Source organism: Oncorhynchus gorbuscha, linkage group LG06 (assembly GCF_021184085.1).
Source record: "Oncorhynchus gorbuscha isolate QuinsamMale2020 ecotype Even-year linkage group LG06, OgorEven_v1.0, whole genome shotgun sequence".
Lineage (NCBI taxonomy): Eukaryota > Metazoa > Chordata > Actinopteri > Salmoniformes > Salmonidae > Oncorhynchus > Oncorhynchus gorbuscha.
Window position 1 is genome coordinate 16,032,838 of NC_060178.1, and position 27,999 is coordinate 16,060,836.

At 41.8% G+C, this 27,999-nt stretch overlaps 2 protein-coding genes across 8 annotated transcripts in view; both read left to right on the forward strand.

The window, feature by feature from the left end:
• cadps2 (Ca++-dependent secretion activator 2) overlaps positions 1-14,383 on the forward strand; it is a 325,603-nt gene extending 311,220 nt beyond the window's left edge. For 6 of the 7 annotated variants that reach the window (XM_046352453.1, XM_046352452.1, XM_046352455.1 and 3 more), the window contains 2 exons: positions 10,019-10,123; positions 13,288-14,383. In XM_046352453.1, coding sequence (XP_046208409.1) covers positions 10,019-10,123; positions 13,288-13,458 — 276 coding nt within the window. In that variant the 3' untranslated portion in view covers positions 13,459-14,383. The remainder of the gene's footprint in view (positions 1-10,018; positions 10,124-13,287) is intronic. The other variant, XM_046352457.1, reaches the window with a different exon arrangement.
• Positions 14,384-17,381: 2,998 nt separating this feature from the next.
• On the forward strand, positions 17,382-20,371 carry LOC124037025 (fez family zinc finger protein 1-like). Its single transcript, XM_046351645.1, has 4 exons — positions 17,382-18,514; positions 18,616-18,750; positions 19,111-19,243; positions 19,534-20,371. Exons 1-4 carry the CDS (start codon positions 17,720-17,722, stop codon positions 19,785-19,787), a joined length of 1,317 nt encoding a protein of 438 aa, XP_046207601.1. The 5' UTR covers positions 17,382-17,719; the 3' UTR covers positions 19,788-20,371.
• The last annotated feature ends 7,628 nt before the right edge of the window (positions 20,372-27,999 follow it).

Here is a 27,999-nt window from a genome sequence, read left to right on the forward strand (position 1 = left end):
GGAGAAAACTGAGAATGGATTTTAAAAAACTGTAGTTACTCCACAATACGAACCTAAATGACAGTGTGAAAACAAGGAAGCCTGCACAGAATACAAAGCAATTCACTTTTTGTCCTGAATACAAAGCTGTTTGGGGCAAATCCAATATATTACTGAGAACCGCTCTCCATATTTTCAAGCATGGTAGTGGCTGCATCATGTTATGGGTATGCTTTGTAATCGTTATTAAATGGGGAATTTTTTTCACGATAAAATAACTAAATGGAGCCATGCACAGACAAAATACTAGAGGAATTCCTGGTTCCATCTGATTTCCTCCAGACACTGGGAGATTAATTCACCTTTCAGCAGGACAATAACTTAAAACACAAGGCAAAATATACACTGGAGGTAGTTACCAAGAAGAAAGTGAATGTTGCCAAGTTACAGTTTCGACTTAAATTTGCTTGATAGTAAGACATGAAAATGGTTGTCAATGATCAACAACCAATTTGACAGAGCTAGAAAAATATTGTACAATCCAGGTGTGCAAAGCACTCCGAGACTTACCCAGAAAGATTCACAATTGTAATCTCTGCCGAAGGTGATTCTAATGTGTATTTATTCCGTGCTGTGAATACTTATGTAAAAGAGATATTTCTGTATTTCATTTTCAGTACATTTGCGAAAATCTCTAAAAACGTGTTTTCACTTTGTCATTATGGGGTATTGTGTCAATGGGTGAGAGGAAAAAAAATATTAAATACATTTTGAAATCATCTGTAACAACTTAATGTGGATTAAGTTACAGGGTATGAATACTTTCTGAAGGTACTGTAGATACATACGTAGATAGTGTAGGTGTATGTATAGTAAAGGTTAATGCACTAGATAGTGTAGGTTTAAAGATAGTACAGGTCTATAGTTGGTATAGGTGTTTAAAGTAGATAGTCTAGGTGTATAGATAGTATAGGTGTATACAGTAGATAGTATAGGTGTTTATAGTAGATAGTATAGACGTATATACAGTGCCTTGCGGAAGTATTCACCCCCCTTGGCATTTTTCCTATTTTGTTGCATTACAACCTGTAATTTAAATGGATGTTTATTCAGATTTCATGTAATGGACATACACAAAATAGTCCGAATTGGTGAAGTGAAATTATATATATTTTTTATATATACAAAACTGAAAAGTGTTGCGTGCATATGTATTTTGCTATGAAACCCCTAAATAAGATTTGGTGTGACCAATTACCATCAGAAGTCACATAGTAAGTTAGATTGCACACAGATGGACTTTATTTAAATGTCACATGATCTCAGTATATATACACCTGTTCTATAATGCCCCAGAGTCTGCAACACCACTAAGAAAGGGGCACCACCAAGCAAGCTCCACCATGAAGACCAATGAGTTCACCAAACAGGTCAGGGACAAAGTTGTGGAGCACCATTAAATCCATTATTTAAAAATTGAAAGAATATGGCACCAGAACAAACCTGCTAAGAGAGGGCTGCCCACCAAAACATACAGACCAGGCAAGGAAGGCATTATTCCGAGAGGCAACAAAGAGACGAAAGATAACCCTGAAGGAGCTGCAAAGCTCCACAGCAGAGATCGGAGTATCTGTCCATAGGACCACTTTAAGCCGTACAATCCACAGAGCTGGGCTTTACGGAATAGTGTCCAGAAAAAAAGCCATTGCTTAAAGAAAAAAATAAGCAAACACGTTTGGGAGGCTCCCCAAACACATGGAAGAAGGTACTCTGGTTAGATGAGAAATACAGAGAAATTCTTGAGGGAAACCTGTTTCAGTCTTCAAGAGATTTGAGACTGGGACGGAGGTTCACCTTCCAGCAGGACAATGACCCTAAGCATACTGCTAAAGTAACACTCGAGTGGTTTAAGGGAAAACATTTAAATGTCTTGGAATGGCCTAGTCAAAGTGTACAGTTGTAGGTGTACAAGTGTATAGTTAGTATAGGTGTTTACAGTAGATAGTATAGGTGTATAGATAGTATAGCTGTAAAGGTGTATAGCTAGTATAGGTGTATACAGTAGATAATGTAGGTGTATAGATAGTATAGGTGTATAGATTATTTCGGCATAAAGATATTAAAGCTGTATAGATTCTATAGGTGTGTAGATTGTATAGGTGTTTACAGTAGATAGTGTATGTGTTAGTATAATTGTTTACAGTAGATAGTAATGGTGTATAGATAGCATATGCATATGGATAGTATAGGTATATAAAATCAGCGTGAAAAGAAAATCATTTTCAACTGTGTTTATTTTCAGCAATCTTAACGTGTAAATAGTTGCATGAACATTAAGATTCAACAACTGAGACATGAACTGAACAAGTTCCACAGACATGTGACTAACAGAAATGGAATAATGCGTCCCTGAACAAAGGGAGGGTCAAAATCAAAAGTAACAGTCAGTATCTGGTGTGGCCACCAGCTGCATTAAGTACTTCAGTGCATCTCCTCCTCATTGACTGCACCAGATTTGCCCATTATTGCTGTGAGATGTTACCCCACTCTTACACCAAGGCACCTGCAAGTTCCCGGACATTTCTGGGGGGAATGGTCCTTGCCCTCACCCTCCGAACCAACAGGTTCTAGACTTTCTCAATGTGATTGAGATCCGGGCTCTTCGCTGGCCATGGCAGAACAATGATATTCCTGTCTTGCAGGAAATCACGCACAGAACAAGCAGTATGGCTGGTGGCATTGTCATGCTGAAGGGTCATGTCAGGATGAGCCTGCAGGAAGGGTACCACAAGGGAGGAGGATGTCTTCCCTGTAACAAACAACGTTGAGATTGCCTGCAATGACGACAAGCTCAGTCCGATGATGCTGTGACACACTGCCCCAGACCATGACCCTCCTCCCAATCGATCCCGCTCCAGAGTACAGGCCCCGGTGTAACGCTCATTCCTTCGAAGATAGACGAGACCATCATCCCTCATGAGACAAAACTGCGACTAGTCAGTGAAGAGCATTTTTGCCAGTCCTGTCTGGTCCAGCGAAAGTGGGTTTGTGCCTTTAGGTGAAGTTGTTGCCGGTGATATCTGGTGAGGACCTGCCTTACAACAGGCCTACAAGCCCTGAGTCCAGCCTCTCTCAACCTATTGCGGACAGTCTGATCACTGATGGAGGGATTGTGCGTTTCTGGTGTAACTCAGGCAGTTGGTGTTGTCATCCTGTACCTGTCCCGTAGGTGTGATGTTCGGATGTACTAATCCTGTGCAGGTGTTGTTACACGTGGTCTGCCACTGCGAGCACGATCAGCTGTCCATCCTGTCTCCCCGTTGTGCTCTCTTAGGCGTCTCACACTATGGACATTGCAATTTATTGCCCTGGCCACATCTGCAGTCCTCATGCCTCCTTGCAGCATGCCTAAGGCACATTCACGCAGATGAGCAGGGACCCTGGGCATCTTTCTTTTGGTGTTTTTCCAGAGTCAGCAGAAAGGCCTCTTTAGTGTCCTAAGTTTTCATAACTGTGACCTTAATTGCCTACCGTCTGTAAGCTGTTAGTGTCTTAACGACCGTTCCACAGGTGCATGTTCATAAATTGTTTAATGGGAAACAGTGTGGGAAACAAACCATTTACAATGAAGATCTGTGAAGTTATTTGGATTTTTACAAATTATCTTAGAAAGACAGGGTCCTGAAAAGGGGATGTTTCTTTTTTTGCTGAGTTAAGTTAGTATTGGTGTATACAGTAGGTATACTGTTAGTATAGGTGTATAGGCGTATAGACAGTGTAGGTGTATCGATTGTATATATGTTTACAGTAGATAGTATTGGTGTATAGATAGTGTAGGTAAATAGTTAGTATAGGATTATACAGTAGATAATGTAGGTGTATTGATAGTATAGGTGTTTACAGTAGATAGTATATAGTTAGTATAGGTGTATACAATAGATAATATAGGTGTATGGATAATATAGGTGTATGGATGGTATAGGTGTATGGATAGTATAGGTGTAAACAGTAGATAATATAGGTATATGGTTAGCATTGGTGTATACATTAGATAATATAGATTGTTGTCACGCCCTGACCATAGAGAGCTGTTTCTTTTCTGTGTTGGTTGGGGCGTGACAGTGACTCGGGTGGGGTATCTAGGTGATCAATGTTCTATGTTGGCCTGGTATGGTTCCCAATCAGAGGCAGCTGTTTATCATTGTCTCTGATATTGGATCATATTTAGGCAACCATTTCCCCATTGTGCTTTGTGGGATCTTGTCTAGGTATAGTTGCCTGCGAGCACTTCATTGTGCTTTGTGGGATCTTGTCTAGGTATAGTTGCCTGCGAGCACTTCATTGTGCTTTGTGGGATCTTGTCTAGGTATAGTTGCCTGCGAGCACTTCATTGTGCTTTGTGGGATCTTGTCTAGGTATAGTTGCCTGTGAGCACTTCATTGAGCTTTGTGGGATCTTGTCTAGGTATAGTTGCCTGTGAGCACTTCATTGAGCTTTGTGGAATCTCGGGTGATTGAGATCTGTCTAGGTATAGTTGCCTGCAGAAATCACGCACTTCATTGTGCTTTGTGGGATCTTGTCTAGGTATAGTTGCCTGCAGGAAGCACTTCATTGTGGGATCTTGTCTAGGTATAGTTGCCTGTGAGCACTTCATTGAGCTTTGTGGGATCTTGTTTAGGTATAGTTGCCTGTGAGCACTTCATTGAGCTTTGTGGAATCTTGTCTAGGTATAGTTGCCTGCGAGCACTTCATTGTGCTTTGTGGGATCTTGTCTAGGTATAGTTGCCTGCGAGCACTTCATTGTGGGATCTTGTCTAGGTATAGTTGCCTGTGAGCACTTCATTGAGCTTTGTGGGATCTTGTTTAGGTATAGTTGCCTGTGAGCACTTCATTGAGCTTTGTGGGATCTTGTCTAGGTATAGTTGCCTGCGAGCACTTAATTGTGCTTTGTGGGATCTTGTCTAGGTATAGTTGCCTGCGAGCACTTCATTGTGGGATCTTGTCTAGGTATAGTTGCCTGTGAGCACTTCATTGAGCTTTGTGGGATCTTGTTTAGGTATAGTTGCCTGTGAGCACTTCATTGAGCTTTGTGGGATCTTGTCTAGGTATAGTTGCCTGTGAGCACTTCATTGGGCTTTGTGGGATCTTGTCTAGGTATAGTTGCCTGTGAGCACTTCATTGAGCTTCACGTTTCGTTTAACGCTTTGTTTTTTCTTTGAGTTTCTTTTCCTAATAAAGAGGATGGAAACATACCACGCTGCGTCTTGGTCCACTCCTCATAACGATCGTGACAGAAGATCCCACCACCAACGGAGCAAGCAGCGTGCCCAGTAGGAAAGCCAGGAGTGGAGGATATCCTGGACGTGTGATGAGATTATGGCAGGAGACAGAAGCCTGCCATGGGTTCAGGCGGAGGCAGCAACAACAACGACATCGGGGTTGCCTACCGGCTGTAAGCTGTTAGGAAGCCCGAGAGGCAGCCTAAAGAAAATTGGGGGGTTCACACGGGGTGGTTGGCGGAGCCAGGTTTTGAACCAGAGCCAACTTCCCGTACTCACTGTAGGGAGCGTGTGACCGGTCAGGCACCATGTTTTGCGGTGATACGCACTGTGTCTCCAAGTGCGCAGTCACAGCCCGGTGCGTTCTGTGCCAACTCCTCGCATTTGTCGCACTAAAGTGGGTATCTGTCCAGGATGGGTTGTGCCGGCTCAGCGCACCTGGCCGGCTCAATGCGCCTGGCCTCCAGTGCGCCTCCACAGTCCAGTACGTCTTGTGCCTTCTCCCTGCACTCACCCTGAGGTACGTGTCACCAGCCCAGTGCCACCTGTACCAGCCCCACGCATCAGGCCTCCAGTGTGGCTCCCCGGTCCGGATGGTATAGGTGTATGGTCCCCGTATCCGGTGTAAACAGGCGATAATATAGGTCCGGTTAGCATTGGTGTATACATTAGATAATGAGTCAGGTTTTGTTCTGAGTCCGCCCTGACCAAACAGAGAGCTTTTTATTCTCTATGTTGGTTGGGACTTGACAGTGACTAGGGTGGGTTATCTAGGCGATTTAATGATCTCTGTTGGCCGGGAAAGGTTACCAATCAGAGGCAGCTGTTTGTTGTCTCTGATTGGGGATCATATTTAGGTAGCCATTTCCCCATTGTGCTTTGTGGGATCTTTTAAGTATAGTTGCCTGTGAGCACTTCATTGTGCTTTGTGGGATCTTGTCTGGGTATAGTTGCCTGTGAGCACTTCATTGTGCTTTGTGGGATCTTGTCTAGGTATAGTTGCCTGTGAGCACTTCATTGTGCTTTGTGGGATCTTGTCTGGGTATAGTTGCCTGTGAGCACTTCATTGTGCTTTGTGGGATCTTGTCTAGGTATAGTTGCCTGCAAGCACTTCATTGTGCTTTGTGGGATCTTGTCTAGGTATAGTTGCCTGCAAGCACTTCATTGTGCTTTGTGGGATCTTGTCTAGGTATAGTTGCCTGTGAGCACTTCATTGTGCTTTGTGGGATCTTGTCTGGGTATAGTTGCCTGTGAGCACTTCATTGTGCTTTGTGGGATCTTGTCTAGGTATAGTTGCCTGTGAGCACTTCATTGAGTTTCACGTTTCGTTTTACGCTTTGTTTTTCTTTGTCTTTTCCTAATAAAGAGGATGGAAACATAACACGCTGCATCTTGGTCCACTCCTTATAACAATCGACAATTGTGTAGGTGTATAGGTGTTTACAGTAGATAGTATAGGTGTATAGCTAGTATAGTTGTTTACATTAGATAGTATAGGTTTTTACAATAGATGGTATAGGTGTATAGACGGTATAGGTGTTTACAGTAGATAGTATAGGTGTATAGATAGGATGGCACACAGATAGTATAGGTGTATAGCTAATATGGGTATAGATAGTATAGGTGTATAGATTTTAAAGGTGTAGATAGTATTGGTGTGTAGATAGTACAGCTGTATAGTATTTTGTTAATACCTGGATTTCAGCATAAATTGTTCTTCATCTAGGTAACAGCAATAGACAAACACAGTCTGCTTGTGTGTGAACCCTTGGATTTAATAAATAACTGGTTGACCCTCTGGCAGCAATAACCTCAACCAAATGTTTTCTGTAGTCAGGAGGAATTTCAGACCATTCCTCTTTACAAAACTGCTTCAGAACAGCAATATTCTTAGGATATCTGGTGTGAACTACTCTCTTGAGGTCATGCCACAGCATCTCAATCGGGTTGAGGTCAGGACTGGGCCACTCCAGAAGTCGTATTTTCTTCTGTTAAAGCCATTCTGTTGATTTACTTCTGTGTTTTGGGTCGTTGTCCTGTTGCATCACCCAACTTCTGCTGAGCTTCAGTTGGCTGACAGATAGCCTAACATTCTCTTGCAAAATATCTTTATAAACTTGGGAATTCATTTTTTTGGCAATGATGGCAAGCTGTCCAGGCCCTGAGGCAGCAAAGCAGCCCCAAACCATGATGCTCCCTCAACCATACTTTCTAGTTTGGATGACATTTTGATGTTGGTATGCTGTGCCTTTTTTTCCACACATAACGTTGTGTGTTCCCTCCAAACAGCTCAACTGTAGATTCATCTGTCCACAGAATATGTTGCCAGTAGCGCTGTGGAACATCCAGGTGCACCTTTGCAAACTTCAGACGTGCAGCAATGTTTTTTTTAGACAGCAGTGGCTTCTTCCGTGGTGTCCTCCCATGAACACTGTTCTTGTTAAGTGTTTTACATATTGTAGACTCTTTAACCTCTAGCGACGAGCAATCCCGTATCCGGGAGCGTAATCATAGCCTCAAGTGCATTACCATAACGCAAGTTTCCTATTCATGAAAATCACAAATGAAATTAAATAAATATATTGAAACACAAGCTTAGCCTTTTGTTAACAACACTGTCATCTCAGATTCTCAAAATATGCTTTTCAACCAAAGCTACACAAGCATTTGTGTAAGTATTGATAGCCTAGCATAGCATTAAGCCTAGTATTCAGCAGGCAACATTTTCACAAAAACAAGAAAAGCATTCAAATAAAATAATTTACCTTTGAAGAACTTCGGATGATTTCAATGACGAGACTCTCAGTTAGATAGCAAATGTTCATTTTTTCCAAAAAGATTATTTGTGTTGGTGAAATAGCTCCGTTTTGTTAATCACTTTTGGCTAAGAAAAAGACTGAAAAATGCAGTCACTACAACGCCAAACTTTTTTCCAAATTAGCTCCATAATATCGACAGAAACATGGCAAACGTTGTTTAGAATCAATCCTCAAGGTGTTTTTCACATATCTATTCGATAATATATCAGTTGTTGGTTGGTTGGTTTCTCAGCAGAAGCGAACGGAAAAATACTGCAGCTGGAGATTACACAATAATTGCAACGGAGGAAACCAAGCAACCACCTGGTAGATGTAGTCTCTTATGGTCAATCTTCCAATGATATACCTACAAATACGTCACAATGCTGTCGACACCTTGGGGAAGCGACAGAAAGCCTAAGCTTATTCGTGGCCCATTCACAGCCATATAAGGAGTCATTGGCATGAGGCGGTTTCAAAAAATGCGGCACTTCCTGATTGGATTTTTGTCTGGGTTTCGCACTCAGACAATATCTTTGCAGTTTTGGAAACGTCCGAGTGTTTTCTTTCCAAAGCTGTCAATTATATGCATAGTCCAGCATCTTTTCGTGACAAAATATCTTGTTTAAAACGGGAACATTTTTCATCCAAAAATTATAATAGCGCCCCCTATATCCAAGAAGTTAACAATGTTAGCATGTTACAGAGATTTCTGTAAGTCTTCAGCTGACACTAGGATTATTTTTAACTTCATTGAGCATTCTGCGCTGTGCTCTTAAGTCATATTTGCAGGACAGCCACTCCTAGGGAGAGTAGCAACAGTGCTGAACTTTCTCCATTTATGGACAATTTGTCTTACCGTGAACTGATGAACATCAAGGTTTTTAGAGATACTTTTGTAACCCTTTCCAGCTTTATGCAAGTCAATAATTATTCATCTTAGGTCTTTTGTTCGAGGCATGGTTCACATCAGGCAATGCTTCTTGTGAACAGTAAACTCAAATTTTGTGAGTTTTTTAATAGGGCAAGGCAGCTCTAACCAACATCTCCAATCTCGTCTCATTGATTGGACCCCAGGTTAGCTGACTCCAATTAGCTTTTGGAGAAGTCATTAGCCTAGGGGTTCACATACTTTTTCCAACCTACACTGTGAATGTTTAAATGACGTATTCAATATAGACACGAAAAATACAATCATTTTTTTGTTAAGTTTAAGCACACTATGTTTGTCTATTGTTGTGACTTAGAGGACGATCAGATCAAATTTGATGACCAATTTATGCAAAAATCCAGGTAATTCCAATGGGTTCACATACTTTCTCTGGCCACTGTATAAAATATATAACACTTTTTTGGTTACTATATGATTCCATATGTGTTGTTTCATAGTTTTGATGTCTTCACTATTATTCTACAATGTAGAAAATTGTACAAATTAAGAAAAATCCTTGAATGAGTTGACGTGTCCAAACTTTTGACTGGTACTGTATATATATATATATATATATATATATATATATATATGTTATGTTCCACCAACTGCGCCCCTGCTATTTCCTGTTGTAATAACAACCCTTAACACATTCCAGACAACCGGTAGCATATCCCTAGGCATCTAGCTTATCTAAATTACATTCGCTAACTTCTGTTACTTCATGGTTCATTCTTACATCCACATATTTGCCTTATGACATATGTAGCGTATAGAATTATTGGACCTTGACATGTTGCTTTATCTACTGTGTACCTCAGTTCAAATAGATGTATATGCTGACTATTTGTGTGTGTGTGTGTGTGTGTGTGTGTGTGTGTGTGTGTGTGTGTGTGTGTGTGTGTGTGTGTGTGTGTGTGTGTGTGTGTGTGTGTGTGTGTGTGTGTGTGTGTGTGTGTGTGTGTGTGTGTGTGTGTGTGTGTGTGTGTGTGTGTGTGTGTGTGTGTGTGTGTGTGTGTGTGCGTGCACAGCAATGGTACACCAGCTCCATGAAGGGGGTGTGTGCGTGGCTGACAGACAGACTGGACCTTCAGCTCCACATGTACCAGCTGAAAACACTCATCAAGATTGTCAAGGTAACGCTCATTGTTGTGGTGTGAGTGTACACTGTCAACATTCACAGTAAGCTGTAGCCCTAAGCTGTATCCAATTGTTAGTAGCTACTATCTTGTCTCATCGCTACAACTCCCATACCGTCTCGGGAGAGACGAAGGTTGAATGTCATGCGTCCTCCGATACACAACCCAACCAAGCCGCACTGCTTCTTAACACAGCGCGCATCCAACCCGAAGGCCAGCCGCACCAATGTGTCGGAGGAAACACCGTGCACCTGGCAACCTTAGTTGGCGTGCACTGCGCCCGGCCCGCCACAGGAGTCGCTGGTGCGCGATGAGACAAGGATATCCCTGCCGACCAAACCCTCCCTAACCCGGACGACGCTAGGCCAATTGTGCGTCGCCCCACGGACCTCCCGGTCACGACAGAGCCTGGGCGCGAACCCAGAGTCTCTGGTGGCACAGCTGGCGCTGCAGTACAGCACCCTTAACCACTGCCCGAGACTGTCATATTTCATGTTGGACATGAGGTATATGGAATCATGTGCTTTGTGAATAATGTTATTAATAATTACTTGGGAAATTAAATGCTTTATTTTTTATATATCAGATTCTGAACATTTAGTCTAGTCAGCACCAGATTAATGCAGAGGCTTAAATGGGCTGAGGCCTAGGGGGTCCTAAAAGAAATAAATAAGCAAATATATACTGTAGGTACACTGAGTGTACAAAACAATAGAAACACCTTCCTAATATTGAGTTGCACCTCCTTTTGCCCTCAGAATAGCCTTAATTCTTCAGAGCATGGACTCTACAAGGCGTCAAAAGTGTTCCACAGGGATGCTGGCCAATGTTGACTCTGATGCTTCCCACAATTGTGTCAAGTTGGCTGGATGTCACTTGGGTGGTGGACCATTATTGATACACAGGAAACGGTATAGCGTGAAAAGTTGCAGTTCTTCTCGGTGTGCCTTGCACCTACTACCATACCCCGTTCAATGGCACTTAAATCTTTTGTCTTGCCCATTCACCCTCTGAATGGCACACATACACAATCCATGTCTCAAGGCTGACTTCTTTAAACTGTCTCCTTCCCTTAATCTACACTGATTTAAAGTGGATTTAACAAGTGACATCAATAAGGATTTCATAGCTTTCACCTGGTCTGTTCATGTCATGAAAAGAGCAGAGGTTCCTAATGTTGTATACACTCAGTGTATTAAATAAGTAGTATAAAAGAATATATATTTGACTACAACCTCCAACCACAGGAGGACTCAGGAGCCCGCTTTCAATGAGTGTAGACAGCCTGCTGCTGGTCTGCTAATCATCAGATGGGGGAGGAAAGGAGGTAGGGGGCCCATGTGGGTAACTAGAGGGGCCTGCCTTGGATGGGTAACTGATTCAGGGCCTGGCCCTAGCCTTTTGGGGACCTTAAAAAGGCAAGAAAGTTAATTTCCTGCAACTCTAAACATTTTGCCATGGGGTGTAGAGAAAACATGTTGCAGTTTTACTAAAGTAAGTTTTAAGCAGTTCTAAACATTTTGCCATGGGGTGGAGAGTCATTTTTGAAGTTTAAATGATTTACCTGCAGTTCTAAACATTTTTGCCATGACCTATGTCATGTTAATGACATCTGAGTGAGAGTGACTAACACAATCAATGGGGGCCATGTGTGCCTGGTTGGTATTCGGGCCAGGATTACTACAAGTTTAGCTAGCTGGCTAGACTAACTTAAATAACAACACCTGTGACGGAAACCAGGTAGTTTCAGTACAATTTTATAAATGCAGACAGATCATTTGTTCATTCGACATGGTGGGATCTTTTTGTGTCGGTAAAATTAATATTGCGAGAAATGGTGGTGGAAATATTGATTTATAAATATTGATATAATAACGATAGAATCGAAGTAAACTTGGAGTCACACAATGATGTGCTGTGTTGTCCTACCACTGAGAAACCATGCATTATATTAGGCTACAGATTACATAGTTATGATGAACTTCACAGGGTGGTAAAGTGCACGGTGATGAGCTTCATGCTCCTTTCCAGGAAGTATCGAGGGTCTTATTTTTGGTGATATGATTGATGCTTGACTGCCGTTTGACAAATAAAAATATTATTTCCATAATAATCATATTTTATAGACTAGCCTACCCGCACAGCCAACCTGCACTAGATCTGTGAGCTGTTGGCGAGAGCAGGCTTTTCCCTGTGCATCATCATGCACTGACTCTGTTTGGTGGAAACACCAATGATGGGGAAATTAGATTTTTTTTTTTTTTTATGCAGATTTTTTTATATTCACATGAAAATCTGTTGCCAATTGGATGGAATTGTGTATCCTACTCTGAGCAGTAAGTAGTGACCCCGACTGAGTTCCCCAACAGTACTCCTCACTGCATTCCCAGAAAGTTGGTTGGCCCTCTATGATGTCACGTAGGTTAATACATTGCTATGTTTTCAATTACAGTGCATTCGGAAAGTATTCAGTCCCCTTGACTTTTTCCACATTTTGTTACTGAATACTTTACCGAATGCACAGTATAAAGCCCTTTTACAAAACTCCCACTGTACCTGTCATTACTAACCTTCAGAGATATGAGTTACCACACCTGGTCTCAGGGATGGATAACTGGTCTCTACTGAGTTAGTTAAATCAGATTACATTTTTTTTGCACTGAATTTGTGGAACAATCTTCAAATTGTTGTTAAATGTGATGTTTCAGAAAGCTGATTGAGGACCTTATTACTGATGAATGTGTTTTTTATGACCCTGTTTTTCTTTCTGCTTGCATTTTGTATTTATATTTTGATTTGTGTAATTTGTGAAGTTCAGGGCTCATCTGTTTAAAAAAATACCTTGGTCTCAGTATGACTCCCTGGTAAAAAAAAAAAGAAAAGAAGTATATTTACATTTTAAATCTAAACAGTTATTAGCACCTAGATTGAGTACACTCAGACATTTGAGCCCAATTTGGATGGACCTATTGAAGAAGACCACAGTGGCCTTGAATCTGGCCTTTGTCCAAATCTGTTCAGTTCCACTATTCAGCACACAACAGGATATTGTTCCACCATTCAAACCTGACAGTCTATTCTGTTCTGACCATTCACACTCTGTCTCTGTTTCACATTGAGAGACGCCTCCATGTTCTGTGTTTTTCTGTTTGGTTTCACAGAAGACCTACCGAGACTTCCGGCTCCAAGGAGTCCTGGATGGAACCCTGAACAACAAGAGCTATGAGACCGTCTACAACCGCCTCACTGTAGAGGAGGCCACCATGGCTGTCAAGGCCGGCGACGGTCTCCAAGGCATCACCATGAGGGACAGTGATGAGGAGGATGGGTGAACCTCTCCCTATAGCGCCAAGTCTGGTGGCCCTCGCATATAGACTGAAATGGGAAGTGTGCATGTATGTGTACAGGAGATGGAAGGGGTGGAGATTACATGTGTGTGTGTGTGTGCGCAGCAGAAAGAGATGGAGGGCTTGTAGAACACACACTTAAGTCTATGATAAAAACATCCATCGTTGTGATCCCCCCCCTCCTCCCCTCCCCCACTTACTCCAGTACTGGCTACCTTCACAGCCATAATGATAATGATGTCAGTACAGCTCAGTGGTCACCAACTGGTGGCCTTCAGTGCAGTTTCCGTTTGTTTATTTAATTTGTTTGTTGGTTTCTTTGTACTTTATTTTAATAGTGATGTAAATCAAGAAAAAATAAACAAGTTGTGCTCTTATGGTTACCTAGATACAATCATGCCAATTGAAACAGGTTTCAGAGGTCTCGCCAATTGCAGGTCCATTCTGTGGTAAATGTACAAAGTGCATTAAGAGGACATTATGAGTACATTTCAGGGTGTTTATGAGGACATTGAGGTTGTTCTTACATAATCACACTGAAAGAGCGATGATACAGCCAATATACATATGTTTATGCTCTACTGTATGAATTTAATGCATTGGCTAAAGTGCTACATTGTCATTTAATGTATTTAGGCTATGCTTGGGTGTATTATCCCTCACAAGAGTTAGACACAATATACATTCAAAGCTGTGTCCAGTAGGCTAAAGCTGATTGATAGAGTGCATTATGTTTTCAATCTGAATTGATATCTTAACTGTGATACTTCAAGCAGTTTGTGTCACTGGCGTTCAAAGACAAAACAAATGGGACAAAATATAGGAAATATATTTCTATTGTCTTCTGTGCACCTGTTTTTATTCAGGTGTGAATGTTCTAAGTGTTAGAATTAAAGTGTTTTTAAAGCAATCATGGTGTCTTGAATTTATCCATAAACTATGTTAACAACCCAATCTGTAATAAGGGCCCTTTTACTGTTAAGGTGATGGACAGAGCTGGGGAAATCTAACACTCTCAAATTAGTAAATGGAGCTATACCTATTTTAAAGCTATACATTGTTTGCTAAAATACTTAAATCACAACAAAAACAAACAATTGAGTAAAGATAAATATATAAACATTTAACTTGTGTTCTTCAAAAATCATATACCATTACCTAATATACAAATTGTGACAAACTATTTGCCATCAGTTTTTAGTTTTGTTAGTATAGGGCTTAATATTGAATAAAGCCAAATAGCTATTTTGTTTTGTTCTCAAAATGATCTGAATTTCAGAACTGGTAAATTTATTGCGACATGACAACTTCATTTCAACGAATCATCTGTTCAATTTTATCATGGCCAGACTATACAACATGACACACACACAGTGTGTTTTCGTGGAGTTGACATCTTTTCAAAATAAATGCAAGTGATGGGGAGAAGTGTGCATCATGCAACCTCTGCTCACATCCGTCTATGTCTCCGCTAGCATCACGTCGTTCTGCCGTGGACTTAACCAATCAGAATATCCCAATATGTAGGCTATTCATTACTGACTAAATCTAATTACACATTAGTTAATGATCGGTTAGTTGATGATTGAGGCAGTATTATAATTTGTGAAGGTGTATTAAATCAGCCTAGGTCCAATGTTATTTTGCTAAAAAATAATCATAAGACTATATGAATTGGGCTACACTGCTACATTATAGGAAAGACTATAAGCAATATGGGTTCATTTTCAAATAACTAATAAGAGTCTACCGAAGGAGGTTTTTTATTTTTATTTTTAAATAGGCCTATAGGCGAGTATTGGTCCGGAGCAATGCATTTCCACAACAGAAACGATTCTTTCCCATATTAAAAAGAATTGTACTCCTGCAGTTATGCCTATTAATTTTCCTTACACATCTGATAATAATGTGGCTTTCAGCATATAGGTCTAACTTTACATTATATTGGTGAAGTGTCATTTATTTGAGCAATGATTCAGTAACGTTTAGCGTAACAGGAAAGGTAAATAATATCTAATATATGCTATTTTTAATCATACTTATGCATTGAGAATAATAATAGGCCTAATGATAATGGTAAACCATGTAAGCCTATTGGCTGAAAACATGTATCGGTCTATACTTAGACGTATTATTCTTGTTGATATTATTGTTAGTAGTAGTATTATTACTAGCCTGTTATTATTATTATTAGTCTTATTGTACATCAACGTTTATACCTGAGCTGCGTCCTCATTGATTTACCTAAATGATCCTTGCAATAGAAGTGAACATTATCGTATTCTCTTCATGACATAGGCTAAGAATTTAAGGAAAATAAAGCACGGGATTAACGCAAGTTTAAACCCAAATTTGGTGTAATTATACAAGATTTAAACGTCACTCAACTGATGACGCAAAATGTATAATTCTATGAAAGATGTATGGGTCTAAATCCCACCGCATTAATGAATAGCAAGCCAAGCCATATGAGTTTCAGTCAGGTCTCCAAAATCTTCAACAGAAAGATATTCCAGCAGCAAGAATGCATCCCGCTAAATCTCTTAAAGCTATAGGCTATTTAACACCAAACAGCTAACTTTTTAACCAAGAAATCAACTTAAAATATAGTCACGTATGAATTTCGACAATATTGTATATATTTTTAATAACAATAATCATTACTCCAATAATTATGCAATAATAATAATCATCATGTATTGTTACTTTTAGTGCTACTTAAATTAGAAGAAAAAACGTCAATATTTTATTGTATATCTATTTATAGGCCGATCTCTTATAGTCGGTGAAATTCCTTCATTCATTTCTCAATGTAGCCTATATTTTTTTTATTTCAACTGAAAGAAATCTAACACTGTAGACCGAAGTCTGAATAAAGATTGCTGTCACTAAAGAAATGTTCAATCAATGCGCATATTTACCTTTTCTTATTGTCATGGTTGTCATTGAGCATCCGTCTGGATACGCCCAGATGAAACGTTCCACCGTATTACCAATGTGACTTCGCCCGGAACAGGGTACAAGCTTTCATTACTCTATATTTGCTAGAGTAGTCATTGCTCTGATACAAAGTAGGGTACACCTCTCTTGATTGCTCAAACTCTCTATAGTCCTTGAGGCACTTATGGAGCTCACCACTCACCGCGTGCACACTCCCGCAGTCACACCAGCTTTGGTGGGTTTGGTATAACACATAGGACACCGTTCTCACCATAGAATAAGAACAATTATTAATTTAATAAGATCTCTATGGCTCACCTTGAGCTCCCTCGTGTATACTGGCAGAATGACTAAAAAATGAATAGTTCTACTTAAATTAACTTTGTTTTATGTAAATACTGAAGTCTATATTCAGTACCCAAAATGTAAAGGCCTATAATTTAAGACAAGCACCAAAGGCCCTTGATCACAGCATGTATAGCGTTGTATCCTAGCCTTTTGTCAAAATTGATCGACTATAATTAAGATTAGATAGTAATGTGTTCTTAATAGTAGTTTGTCTTATTAGTGAATTGCTATAGAGGTTTGGACACCAAATGTTTTATTTGGATGTATGTGCTATTGAGGTATTGTAGGCCTATAGAGAGTATAATTCTACTACTGTCTAATCTATTATTAAATACATGTCCTTGAATAGCCTATATGATTAGCATAATATGGATACGCCCATATTGCAATCCCCATTTGTAAAACCAATTATTTTATATTGTTGCATGCGTAAAATAGCATACAGGTAACCACACATACTGTATATGATGAGCGAAAAAATATGTCAAATGCTGACATCTTCTGACCCCACACAGCGCCCGTCGTCTTGTGCGATTTCAAATGATGTCACATGAAGCCACAAGGGGACCTCAGATTTGCCAAACACTTTACAGTTGAACAAGACTGGCCACTAAAGAACACCTCATTCGCGACGCGGGTGACACACGCACCCATAGCAGTAGTAGAGGGGCCACAAGTGGAGAATTGATGGAAGAGAATTTAGCAATTATCTACTTTTTCTTCATAGATGGTAACGATTGGTGAGGTTTTGGCTGTATTGACTCAACACGACATATTGAGCAGTCCCGCCAGACATAAGTGCTGATTGTCCAGAATCAACGTAAACGGGAACAGTGAGGGGGCGTCGACCCAGAGTGCGCCGAATGATGTCCTTTCTAGCGGGGCAGTGAGAAGGAATCAAAGGTATCTACAAAAGGAGCTCTAACCTGGCTTTCCAAAAGGTGTCGTTTTGAAAGTCATGGACAGTACGCTCTACCACTCAGCGGGAATTTTCGGCTCCCCCTCGGCTTCTGAAAACTTGACTGCAGGCGGAAAGATGATCACCCCCACCAAGCCTCTCGCTTTTTCGATCGAACGGATTATGGCCAGGACGCCCGAGCCAAAGTCGATACCGTTCCCCAACCTATTCCATCACACTCCGGTGGGTAGGCCTGAAGCAGACCCGAAGCAAGCTCTCAACATGACTTCATCATCACTACATTGCATGATACCATTCGTGCCACTGGCATACGAACCGGGTCATAAACTAAATATTAATGGATTGGATACGAGTCAATTTGAGGCTTCCTCATATAATTCAAATGAGTTGGTGGGCATTGGCTTGAACTATAAGAACGAACAACCAGATGTGAGCCCGTCGGTGGGACAATACAAACTCTTTCGACCGCGGGTGGTGAACCAGTCGTCTTTTCATGCCATGGGGGCCGTCTGCTACCTGAACTGCGGGGAGAGTGCGTGCCCACCCCCGGCCAGCATCGTAAACATCCACCCCATGGCCTCCTACTTTCTCAACACGCCGCTGCAACATGCACGCCAGAGAGCTTTTCTCGCGGAGAAAAATAAAGTGTCTCACTGCACAGACAGATACCCATCCGGAGTTGCATTTAAAGACATTTCCCAAACTCAACTCCATCACTACATGAAAGAGAGCGCACAGATTATATCCGACAAACTATTCAAGGGCTCTTCCAAATTGAACAGTGCTTGCGCAAGCGGAAAACCCAAAGTATTCACCTGCGAGGTTTGCGGAAAGGTAAGAATACACATTTCGTACATGTGGTGGTCTCTGCCTTACGGCCTGCTTGATTTAAACAATAATAGTAATTGTATAATTATATATATTTCTATTCACAGGTGTTCAATGCCCACTACAATTTAACGCGCCACATGCCCGTGCACACCGGAGCGAGACCATTCGTCTGCAAAGTATGCGGCAAGGGATTTCGACAAGCAAGCACCCTTTGTCGCCACAAAATTATTCATACTCAGGTATTCTATTCAATCATCATCATCATCATCGTCATCATCATACCCAAAGCCGTTCACAATTACGCAATGTTCTATTTGTTTAAGCTATGGAAAAAAAATACAAAATAGGGCTACATCTTTGGAAAATGTTATAGAACAACGCATCAATGCCATGATTGTATTTCAGGCTATATTCATATTGTGGCCTGGTGTTGAACTGTATTGCATTTTTAACGTTCACTTGTAGTCCTATATACACAATCTTATTGAAAAGTATATAGCGTTGTTTATTCTATATACCTATTTTACTGTACAGTTTTCGTTGGATCCCAAATAATACGTTTCTAAAATCACATTTGTTTCTACATATGCCCTTCACAGGAAAAGCCTCATAAATGCAACCAGTGTGGAAAAGCGTTCAACCGGAGTTCAACTCTTAACACACACACACGAATCCATGCAGGTTACAAACCCTTCATCTGTGAGTTCTGCGGTAAAGGATTTCATCAAAAAGGTGAGGAAGAATGTTAATCTATTCAAGTGTTTTGGATTATATGATTATTTCTATTATGCGATTATTTCTTTGCAATATCTGGATGTAATATGATTTATTCTGCTTTGAGAAAAATATATTGATTCCGTTCAGAACTAAATGTATGTTGCTAATTTCAACTCAGACTAAATATACAATGAATGTATGGGTTAATGTATGAATTGGTTTAAAATGGGATTGACAACTAACTGTGGCACTGACTCTTTACAATATTGTTGACATCCACGTTCTTTTTTACATTGCTTTTCAAGGTAACTACAAGAACCACAAATTGACGCATAGCGGCGAGAAACAGTTCAAGTGTAACATCTGCAACAAGGCCTTCCACCAAGTGTACAACCTGACGTTCCACATGCACACGCACAATGACAAGAAGCCATTCACGTGCCCGACTTGCGGCAAGGGATTCTGCCGGAACTTTGACCTGAAAAAGCACATCCGAAAACTACATGATCTCTCTGGCTCCAAATCCACTGCCACACTCGTCACAGGCGAAACACACTAAAAAAGTTCCGGAGCTAAAACGCCAGCCGTTGCGCCTTTACGCTTATTTGCTCAAATCTGGAAATAAGCGTGCGAGTTTAGAAGATGTTGTGGACATTTACATTTTAGTCATTTAGCAGACGCTCTTATCCAGAGCGAGTTACAGGACCATTCTATTAGTACATATTTTCCTTGAATTTTACATTATAATGTCATTACACTGTTGTTTTCTTTAAATCTCAGGATTACTGTAAAATGTCAATATTTATTTGAAATTGTAACACAAATAATTTAAGAGAATAATTGAAGACTATATACAAATTATTTTTTGTTGTGATGAGTGTGGTAGCCTACCCCATTTTGTATGATGCCCTTGCTAAAGTTACATGATTTGCCAACATTTGTGTATATGCAAATTTTTCAGTGTTGGGGAATAGCGAATTTCATGTAGTTAAACTATTTAACTACATTTTGCATAAGCTTGGTGGTAGTTGATCTAAATTCAAATCTAGGTAGTGTTTTAAGTAGTTAATTAACTCATTTTGTAGCTAACTACTGGAACTACACACTACTTTTTTTTGCTAAAATAAAATATGGTTGAAGTAGGCAATAATTTCCTTTTTTGCCAAAAGATCGGTTTAAGTCTCACTTGAAACATCGTTTTTGTGTTTAATAGGCTAAATTACACATTTTGTTAACCCCAATGTGATCCCTTCTTGCAATTTGTAGCGCATGACATGCATTTCAGATTTACATGTGATAGTTTTTCACAAAGTAGGTTGGATGTAGTGAACTACTTTTTCAAAGTAACTTCAGTTAAGTAAACTACATTTATCTTAAGGGCAGCTTTAGTGTAGCTTAACATAAGTAATTGGTAGCTTGGTAAACTATATTTTCTGACTAGCTTCCCCAACACTGAAAGTTTTGAAAGATTTGCAAAAAAAACTACGTCTTTGACACGTATAGGCACATACTAAATACTGTAAGTTATGAAATGAAAATAATGACAATAAAATGAAACTGTGTATATGTCATATTGTGTCTGACATGTTTAAGAAAAAGGAATTCCATAAAACATTATTTAGAAATGGACATACATGGGCCAAACGATTCCCGTGATGGTAAAGGGAAGTCTTTTGATAATAATCATCATCATCATCCGTTTATTTTTTTTGCCTTTGACTAAGGATCTTACCATAATTGTGAGGTGTAAATGTAGGAAAACACTTCTATAGCCTCAGGGGTGTAGGCTTGCATGAAATGTTCTGCATGTCGGCTAGGAAAGCTATAGCCTTAATCTTTAGGACAGCTACCCCCTCTTGTGGACAGTATTGAGAAATACGAGTCTACCTGTTGACCCTTGTAGCCAAATAGGCTACAATGAAACAACATTCTTCTGCAAATACGAGTCAACTGCGAACATCTTGGCAAAATGTTAAACTTTGTTTTATTAGGGAAAATGTTCTAATTTGCATTGCACTGAGAGGCATTACCTGACCTTGCCTCTCACTAACAATCCAAAGTAATGCAGGCTCAGGATTCCAACCTGAAACGACTTCCATGCATTCAGGTTAACAGTGCATTCGGAAAGTAGTCAGACCCCTTGACTTTTTCCACATTTTGTTACGTTACAGACTTATTCTAAAATGGATTGAATAAAACAAATCCTCATCAAATTATACACAATACCCCATGATGACAAAGTGAAATCAGTTTTTAAGAAATGTTTGCAAATGTATATACCTTTTTTTAAAATATACCTTATTTACATAAGTATTCAGACCCTTTGCTATGAGACTCGAACTTGAGCTTAGGTACATCCTGTTTCCATTGATCATCCTTGAGATGTTTTTACAACATGATTCAAGTCCACCTTTGGTAAATTCAATTGATGGGACATGATTTGGAAAGGCACACACCTGTCTATTTAAGGTCCCACAGTTGACAGTGCATGTCGGAGCAAAAACCAAGCCATGAGGTGGAAGGAATTGTCCGTAGAGCTCCGAGACAGGATTGTGTCGAGGCACAGATCTGGGAAAATGTCTGCAGCATTGAAGGTCCCCAAGAACACATCATTCTTAAATTGAAGAAATTTGGAACCACCAAGACATTTTGAGCAAACTGATGTGACCAAGAACCCGATGGTCACTCTGACATCGCTCCAGAGTTACTCTTCCAAGCTCTAGGAAGAGTCTTGGTGGTTCCAAACTTCTTCCATTTAAGAATGATGGAGGCCACTGTGTTCTTGGGGACCTTCAATGCTGCAGACATTTTGAGCAAGCTGAGCAATTGGGGGAAAAGGGCCTTGGTTAGGGAGAAGACCAAGAACCCGATGGTCCTTCTGACAGCTCTCCAGAGTTCCACTATGGAGATGGGAGAACCTTCCAAATGACAACCATCTCTGTAGCACTCCACTAATCAGGCCTTTATGGTAAAGTGGCTAGAAATAAGCCACTCCTTAGTAAAAGGCACATGACAGCCCGTTTGGAGTTTGCCAAGGGAAACAAGATTCTCTGGTCTGATGAAACCAAGATTGAGCTCTGAATGTCCTTGAGTGGACCAGCCAGAGCCCGGACGTGAACCCGATCGAACATCTCTGGAGAGACCTGAAAATAGCTGTGCAGCAACGCTCACCATCCAAGCTGATAGAGCTTGAGAGGATCTGCAGAGAAGAAAGGGAGAAAATCTCCAAATACAGGTGTGCCAAGCTTGTATTGTCAGACCCAAGAAGACTCAAGGCTGTAATCCCTGCCGAAGCTGCTTCAACAAAGTACTGAGTAAAGGGTCTGAATACTAACGTAAATGTGATATTTCAGTTTTATTTTTAATATGTTTTTGCTTTGTCATTATGGGGTATTGTGTGTAGATTGATCAAGGGAAAAAACGATTTAATCCATTTTAGAATAAGGCTGTAACGTGAAAAAAGTGAAGGAGTTTGAATACATTCCAAATGCACTGTATGTCCAGGTTTGATCTCCCAGGCTATAGCTTTTCATTCTATGCAACTGATCTTACATTTGTTTATGGATCATAGGTTATTCTTCAGTTAGGATATTCACCATATTATAAAGAAGACTTAGGATAAGGTGGTGCATAATTCAATTAGACCTATTAGTGAATGGGCCAAAGTTTTTACTTTTTGTTTTGAGAGAATATGACATGTCTGTAAGGCATTTTCGATAAATATATCATGACATGTAGCCTAAGCCTGCCTTATGCAACACACACACACACACACGCACACACACACACACACACACACACACACACACACACACACACACACACACACACACACACACACACACACACACACACACACACACACACACACACACACACACACACACACACACACACACACACACACACACACACACACACGACTAGGACTAGGTCTAGGCTACCACTTCATTTGTGGGCAAGTGTGTCATGAATTGTGAAAAAAATGTCTGTCAATATCACTGACTTAGTCTGTTACCAGATATAGCCCTAAAGGTGGACAGTGAATGATCCTATACAAACCACTGCAGTTGTGCACTTAATCAAGGCATTTAACCCCAAATTGCTCTCTATCCAGCATGTGCCTCTCAACACTTGTGTTTCTCGGGATGTAAGGGGAAAGGCAGAAATTAAAGTAATGACGGTTCTAACCAAATGGACTACAAAGGAAATGCTCTATTCTATTTTAAAAACTGGGTGCATCGAGCCCTGAATACTGATTGGCTGACTGCTGTGGTATCAGATTGTATACCACTGGAAAGACAAAATATTTATTTTCACTGCTCTAATTAGGTTGGTAACCAGTTTATAATAGCAATAAGGAACCTCCGGGGTTTGTGATAAATGGCCAATATAGCACGGCTAAGGGCTGTGTCCAGGCACTCTGCGTTGCGTCATGGCTAAGAACAGCTCTTAGCTGTGGTATGTTGGCCATATACCACACCCCCTTAGGTCTTATTGCTTAAATATTCTTGTTATTGACTAATGTATTTATTTTCATATTTCATATAATTTGAAAGGCATACCATCAGTTATATTAATGGAGAAGTTAAATAATATACACTACTGTTCAAAAGTTTGGGGTCACTTAGAAATGTCCTTGTTTTTGAAAGAAAAGCAAAAAAAAAGTTAATTAAAATAACATGAAATTCATCAGAAATACAGTGTAGACATTGTTAATTTTGTAAATGACTATTGTAGCTAGAAATTGCAGATTTTTTTTGTGGAATATCAACATAGGCGTACCGAGGCCCATTATCAGCTACCATCACTCCTGTTGTCATGTTTGTCATTTATTATCATGTCTTGTCCCTGTGCTCCCCATTCTATTCGTTTCCCTCTGCTGGTCTTATTAGGTTCTTTCCCTCTTTCTATCCCTCTCTCTCCCCCTCCCTCTCTCACTCTCTCGCTCTCTCTTCTCTCTATCGTTCCGTTCCTGCTCCCAGCTGTTCCTATTCCCCTAATCATCATTTAGTCTTCCCACACCTGTTCCCGATCCTTTCCCCTGATTAGAGTCCCTATTTCTTCCTTTGTGTTCCGTTCCTGTCCCGTCGGTTCCTTGTTTAGAATTCACCGTGCTGTGATTTTGTATCGCCCTGTCCTGTCGTGTTTTTGCCTTCATCAGATGCTGCGTGTGAGCAGGTGTCTCTGTCAGCTACGGCCTGCGCCTACCCGAAGCGACCTGCAGTCTGTGGCCGCTTCTCCTGTTATTCCCCTCTACAGACTAGAGGATTTCTGTTATTCCCTGTTTGGACATTTCCTGTTAAGGATTCAGGATTTGTCGTTTTCTGTTTGGACTTGAATAAACTCTGTTTCTGTTAAGTCGCTTTTGGGTCCTCTTTCACCTGCATGACAGAAGGAACCGACCAAGGAATGGACCCAGCGACTTCAGACGCTCGTTACACTGCCGTCAAGATCCAAGGAGCCATGCTCGGCAGACACGAGCAGGAATTGTCTGCTGCTCGCCATGCCGTGGAGAACCTGGCCGCTCAGGTTTCCGACCTCTCTGGACAGTTCCAGAGTCTACGTCTCGTGCCACCTGTTACTTCCTGGCCTGCCGAGCCTCCAGAACCTAGGGTTAATAACCCACCTTGCTACTCCGGGCAGCCCACTGAGTGCCGCTCCTTTCTCACGCAGTGTGAGATTGTGTTCTCTCTCCAACCCAACACATACTCTAGAGAGAGAGCTCGGGTTGCTTACGTCATTTCACTCCTTACTGGCCGGGCTCGAGAATGGGGCACAGCTATCTGGGAGGCAAGGGCTGATTGCTCTAACAAGTTCCAGAACTTTAAAGAGGAGATGATTCGGGTTTTTGACCGTTCAGTTTTTGGTAGGGAGGCTTCTAGGGCCCTGGCTTCCTTATGCCAAGGTGAACGGTCCATAACGGATTATTCTATTGAGTTTCGCACTCTTGCTGCCTCTAGTGAGTGGAACGAGCCGGCGCTGCTCGCTCGTTTTCTGGAGGGACTCCACGCAGTGGTTAAGGATGAGATTCTCTCCCGGGAGGTTCCTTCAGATGTGGACTCTTTGATTGCTCTCGCCATCCGCATAGAACGACGGGTAGATCTTCGTCACCGGGCTCGTGGAAGAGAGCTCGCATCAACGGTGTTTCCCTGCTCCGCATCGCAACCATCTCCCTCCTCTGGCTTTGAGACTGAGCCCATGCAGCTGGGAGGGATTCGCATCTCGACTAAGGAGAGGGAACGGAGGATCACCAACCGCCTGTGCCTCTATTGCGGAGTTGCTGGACATTTTGTTAATTCATGTCCAGTAAGAGGCCAGAGCCCATCAGTAAGCGGAGGGCTACTGGTGAGCGCTACTACTCAGGTCTCTTCATCTAGATCTTGTACTACTATGTCGGTCCATCTACGCTGGACCGGTTCGGGTGCTACATGCAGTGCCTTGATTGACTCTGGGGCTGAGGGTTGTTTCATGGACGAAGCATGGGTTCGGAAACATAACATTCCTTTCAGACCGTTAGACAAGCCTACGCCCATGTTTGCCTTAGATGGTAGTCATCTTCCCAGTATCAAATTTGAGACACTACCTTTAACTCTCACAGTATCTGGTAACCACAGTGAGACTATTTCTTTTTTGATTTTCCGTTCACCGTTTACACCTGTTGTTTTGGGTCATCCCTGGCTAGTATGTCATAATCCTTCTATTAATTGGTCTAGTAATTCTATCCTATCCTGGAACGTTTCTTGTCATGTGAAGTGTTTAATGTCTGCCATCCCTCCCGTTTCTTCTGTCCCTACTTCTCAGGAGGAACCTGGCGATTTGACAGGAGTGCCGGAGGAATATCATGATCTGCGCACGGTCTTCAGTCGGTCCCGAGCCAACTCCCTTCCTCCTCACCGGTCGTATGATTGTAGTATTGATCTCCTTCCGGGGACCACTCCTCCTCGAGGTAGACTATACTCTCTGTCGGCTCCCGAACGTAAGGCTCTCGAGGATTATTTGTCTGTGTCTCTTGACGCCGGTACCATAGTGCCTTCTTCTTCTCCGGCCGGGGCGGGGTTCTTTTTTGTTAAGAAGAAGGACGGTACTCTGCGCCCCTGCGTGGATTATCGAGGCTGAATGACATAACGGTTAAGAATCGTTATCCGCTTCCCCTTATGTCATCAGCCTTCGAGATTCTGCAGGGAGCCAGGTGCTTTACTAAGTTGGACCTTCGTAACGCTTACCATCTCGTGCGCATCAGAGAGGGGGACGAGTGGAAAACGGCGTTTAACACTCCGTTAGGGCATTTTGAGTACCGGGTTCTGCCGTTCGGTCTCGCCAATGCGCCAGCTGTTTTTCAGGCATTAGTTAATGATGTTCTGAGAGACATGCTGAACATCTTTGTTTTTGTCTATCTTGACGATATCCTGATTTTTTCTCCGTCACTCGAGATTCATGTTCAGCACGTTCGACGTGTTCTACAGCGCCTTTTAGAGAATTGTCTCTACGTAAAGGCTGAGAAGTGCTCTTTTCATGTCTCCTCCGTTACTTTTCTCGGTTCCGTTATTTCCGCTGAAGGCATTCAGATGGATTCCGCTAAGGTCCAAGCTGTCAGTGATTGGCCCGTTCCAAGGTCACGTGTCGAGTTGCAGCGCTTTTTAGGTTTCGCTAATTTCTATCGGCGTTTCATTCGTAATTTCGGTCAAGTTGCTGCCCCTCTCACAGCTCTTACTTCTGTCAAGACGTGTTTTAAGTGGTCCGGTTCCGCCCAGGGAGCTTTTGATCTTCTAAGAGAACGTTTTACGTCCGCTCCTATCCTCGTTACTCCTGACGTCACTAGACAATTCATTGTCGAGGTTGACGCTTCAGAGGTAGGCGTGGGAGCCATTCTATCCCAACGCTTCCAGTCTGACGATAAGGTTCATCCTTGCGCTTATTTTTCTCATCGCCTGTCGCCATCTGAGCGCAACTATGATGTGGGTAACCGTGAACTGCTCGCCATCCGCTTAGCCCTAGGCGAATGGCGACAGTGGTTGGAGGGGGCGACCGTTCCTTTTGTCGTTTGGACAGACCATAAGAACCTTGAGTACATCCGTTCTGCCAAACGACTTAATGCCCGTCAAGCTCGTTGGGCGTTGTTTTTCGCTCGTTTCGAGTTTGTGATTTCTTACCGTCCGGGTAGCAAGAACACCAAGCCTGATGCCTTATCCCGTCTGTTTAGTTCTTCTGTGGCTTCTACTGATCCCGAGGGGATTCTTCCTTATGGGCGTGTTGTCGGGTTAACAGTCTGGGGAATTGAAAGACAGGTTAAGCAAGCACTCACGCACACTGCGTCGCCGCGCGCTTGTCCTAGTAACCTCCTTTTCGTTCCTGTTTCCACTCGTCTGGCTGTTCTTCAGTGGGCTCACTCTGCCAAGTTAGCTGGTCATCCCGGTGTTCGAGGCACTCTTGCGTCTATTCGCCAGCGCTTTTGGTGGCCGACTCAGGAGCGTGACACGCGCCGTTTCGTGGCTGCTTGTTCGGACTGCGCGCAGACTAAGTCGGGTAACTCTCCTCCTGCCGGTCGTCTCAGACCGCTCCCATTCCTTCTCGACCATGGTCTCACATCGCCTTAGACTTCATTACCGGTCTGCCTTTGTCTGCGGGGAAGACTGTGAGAGCCGCCAATAAACGCAGGATTAAGAGTCCAAGGTATTGTTGCGGCCAGAGAGTGTGGCTTTCCACTCGCAACCTTCCTCTTACGACAGCTTCTCGTAAGTTGACTCCGCGGTTCATTGGTCCGTTCCGTG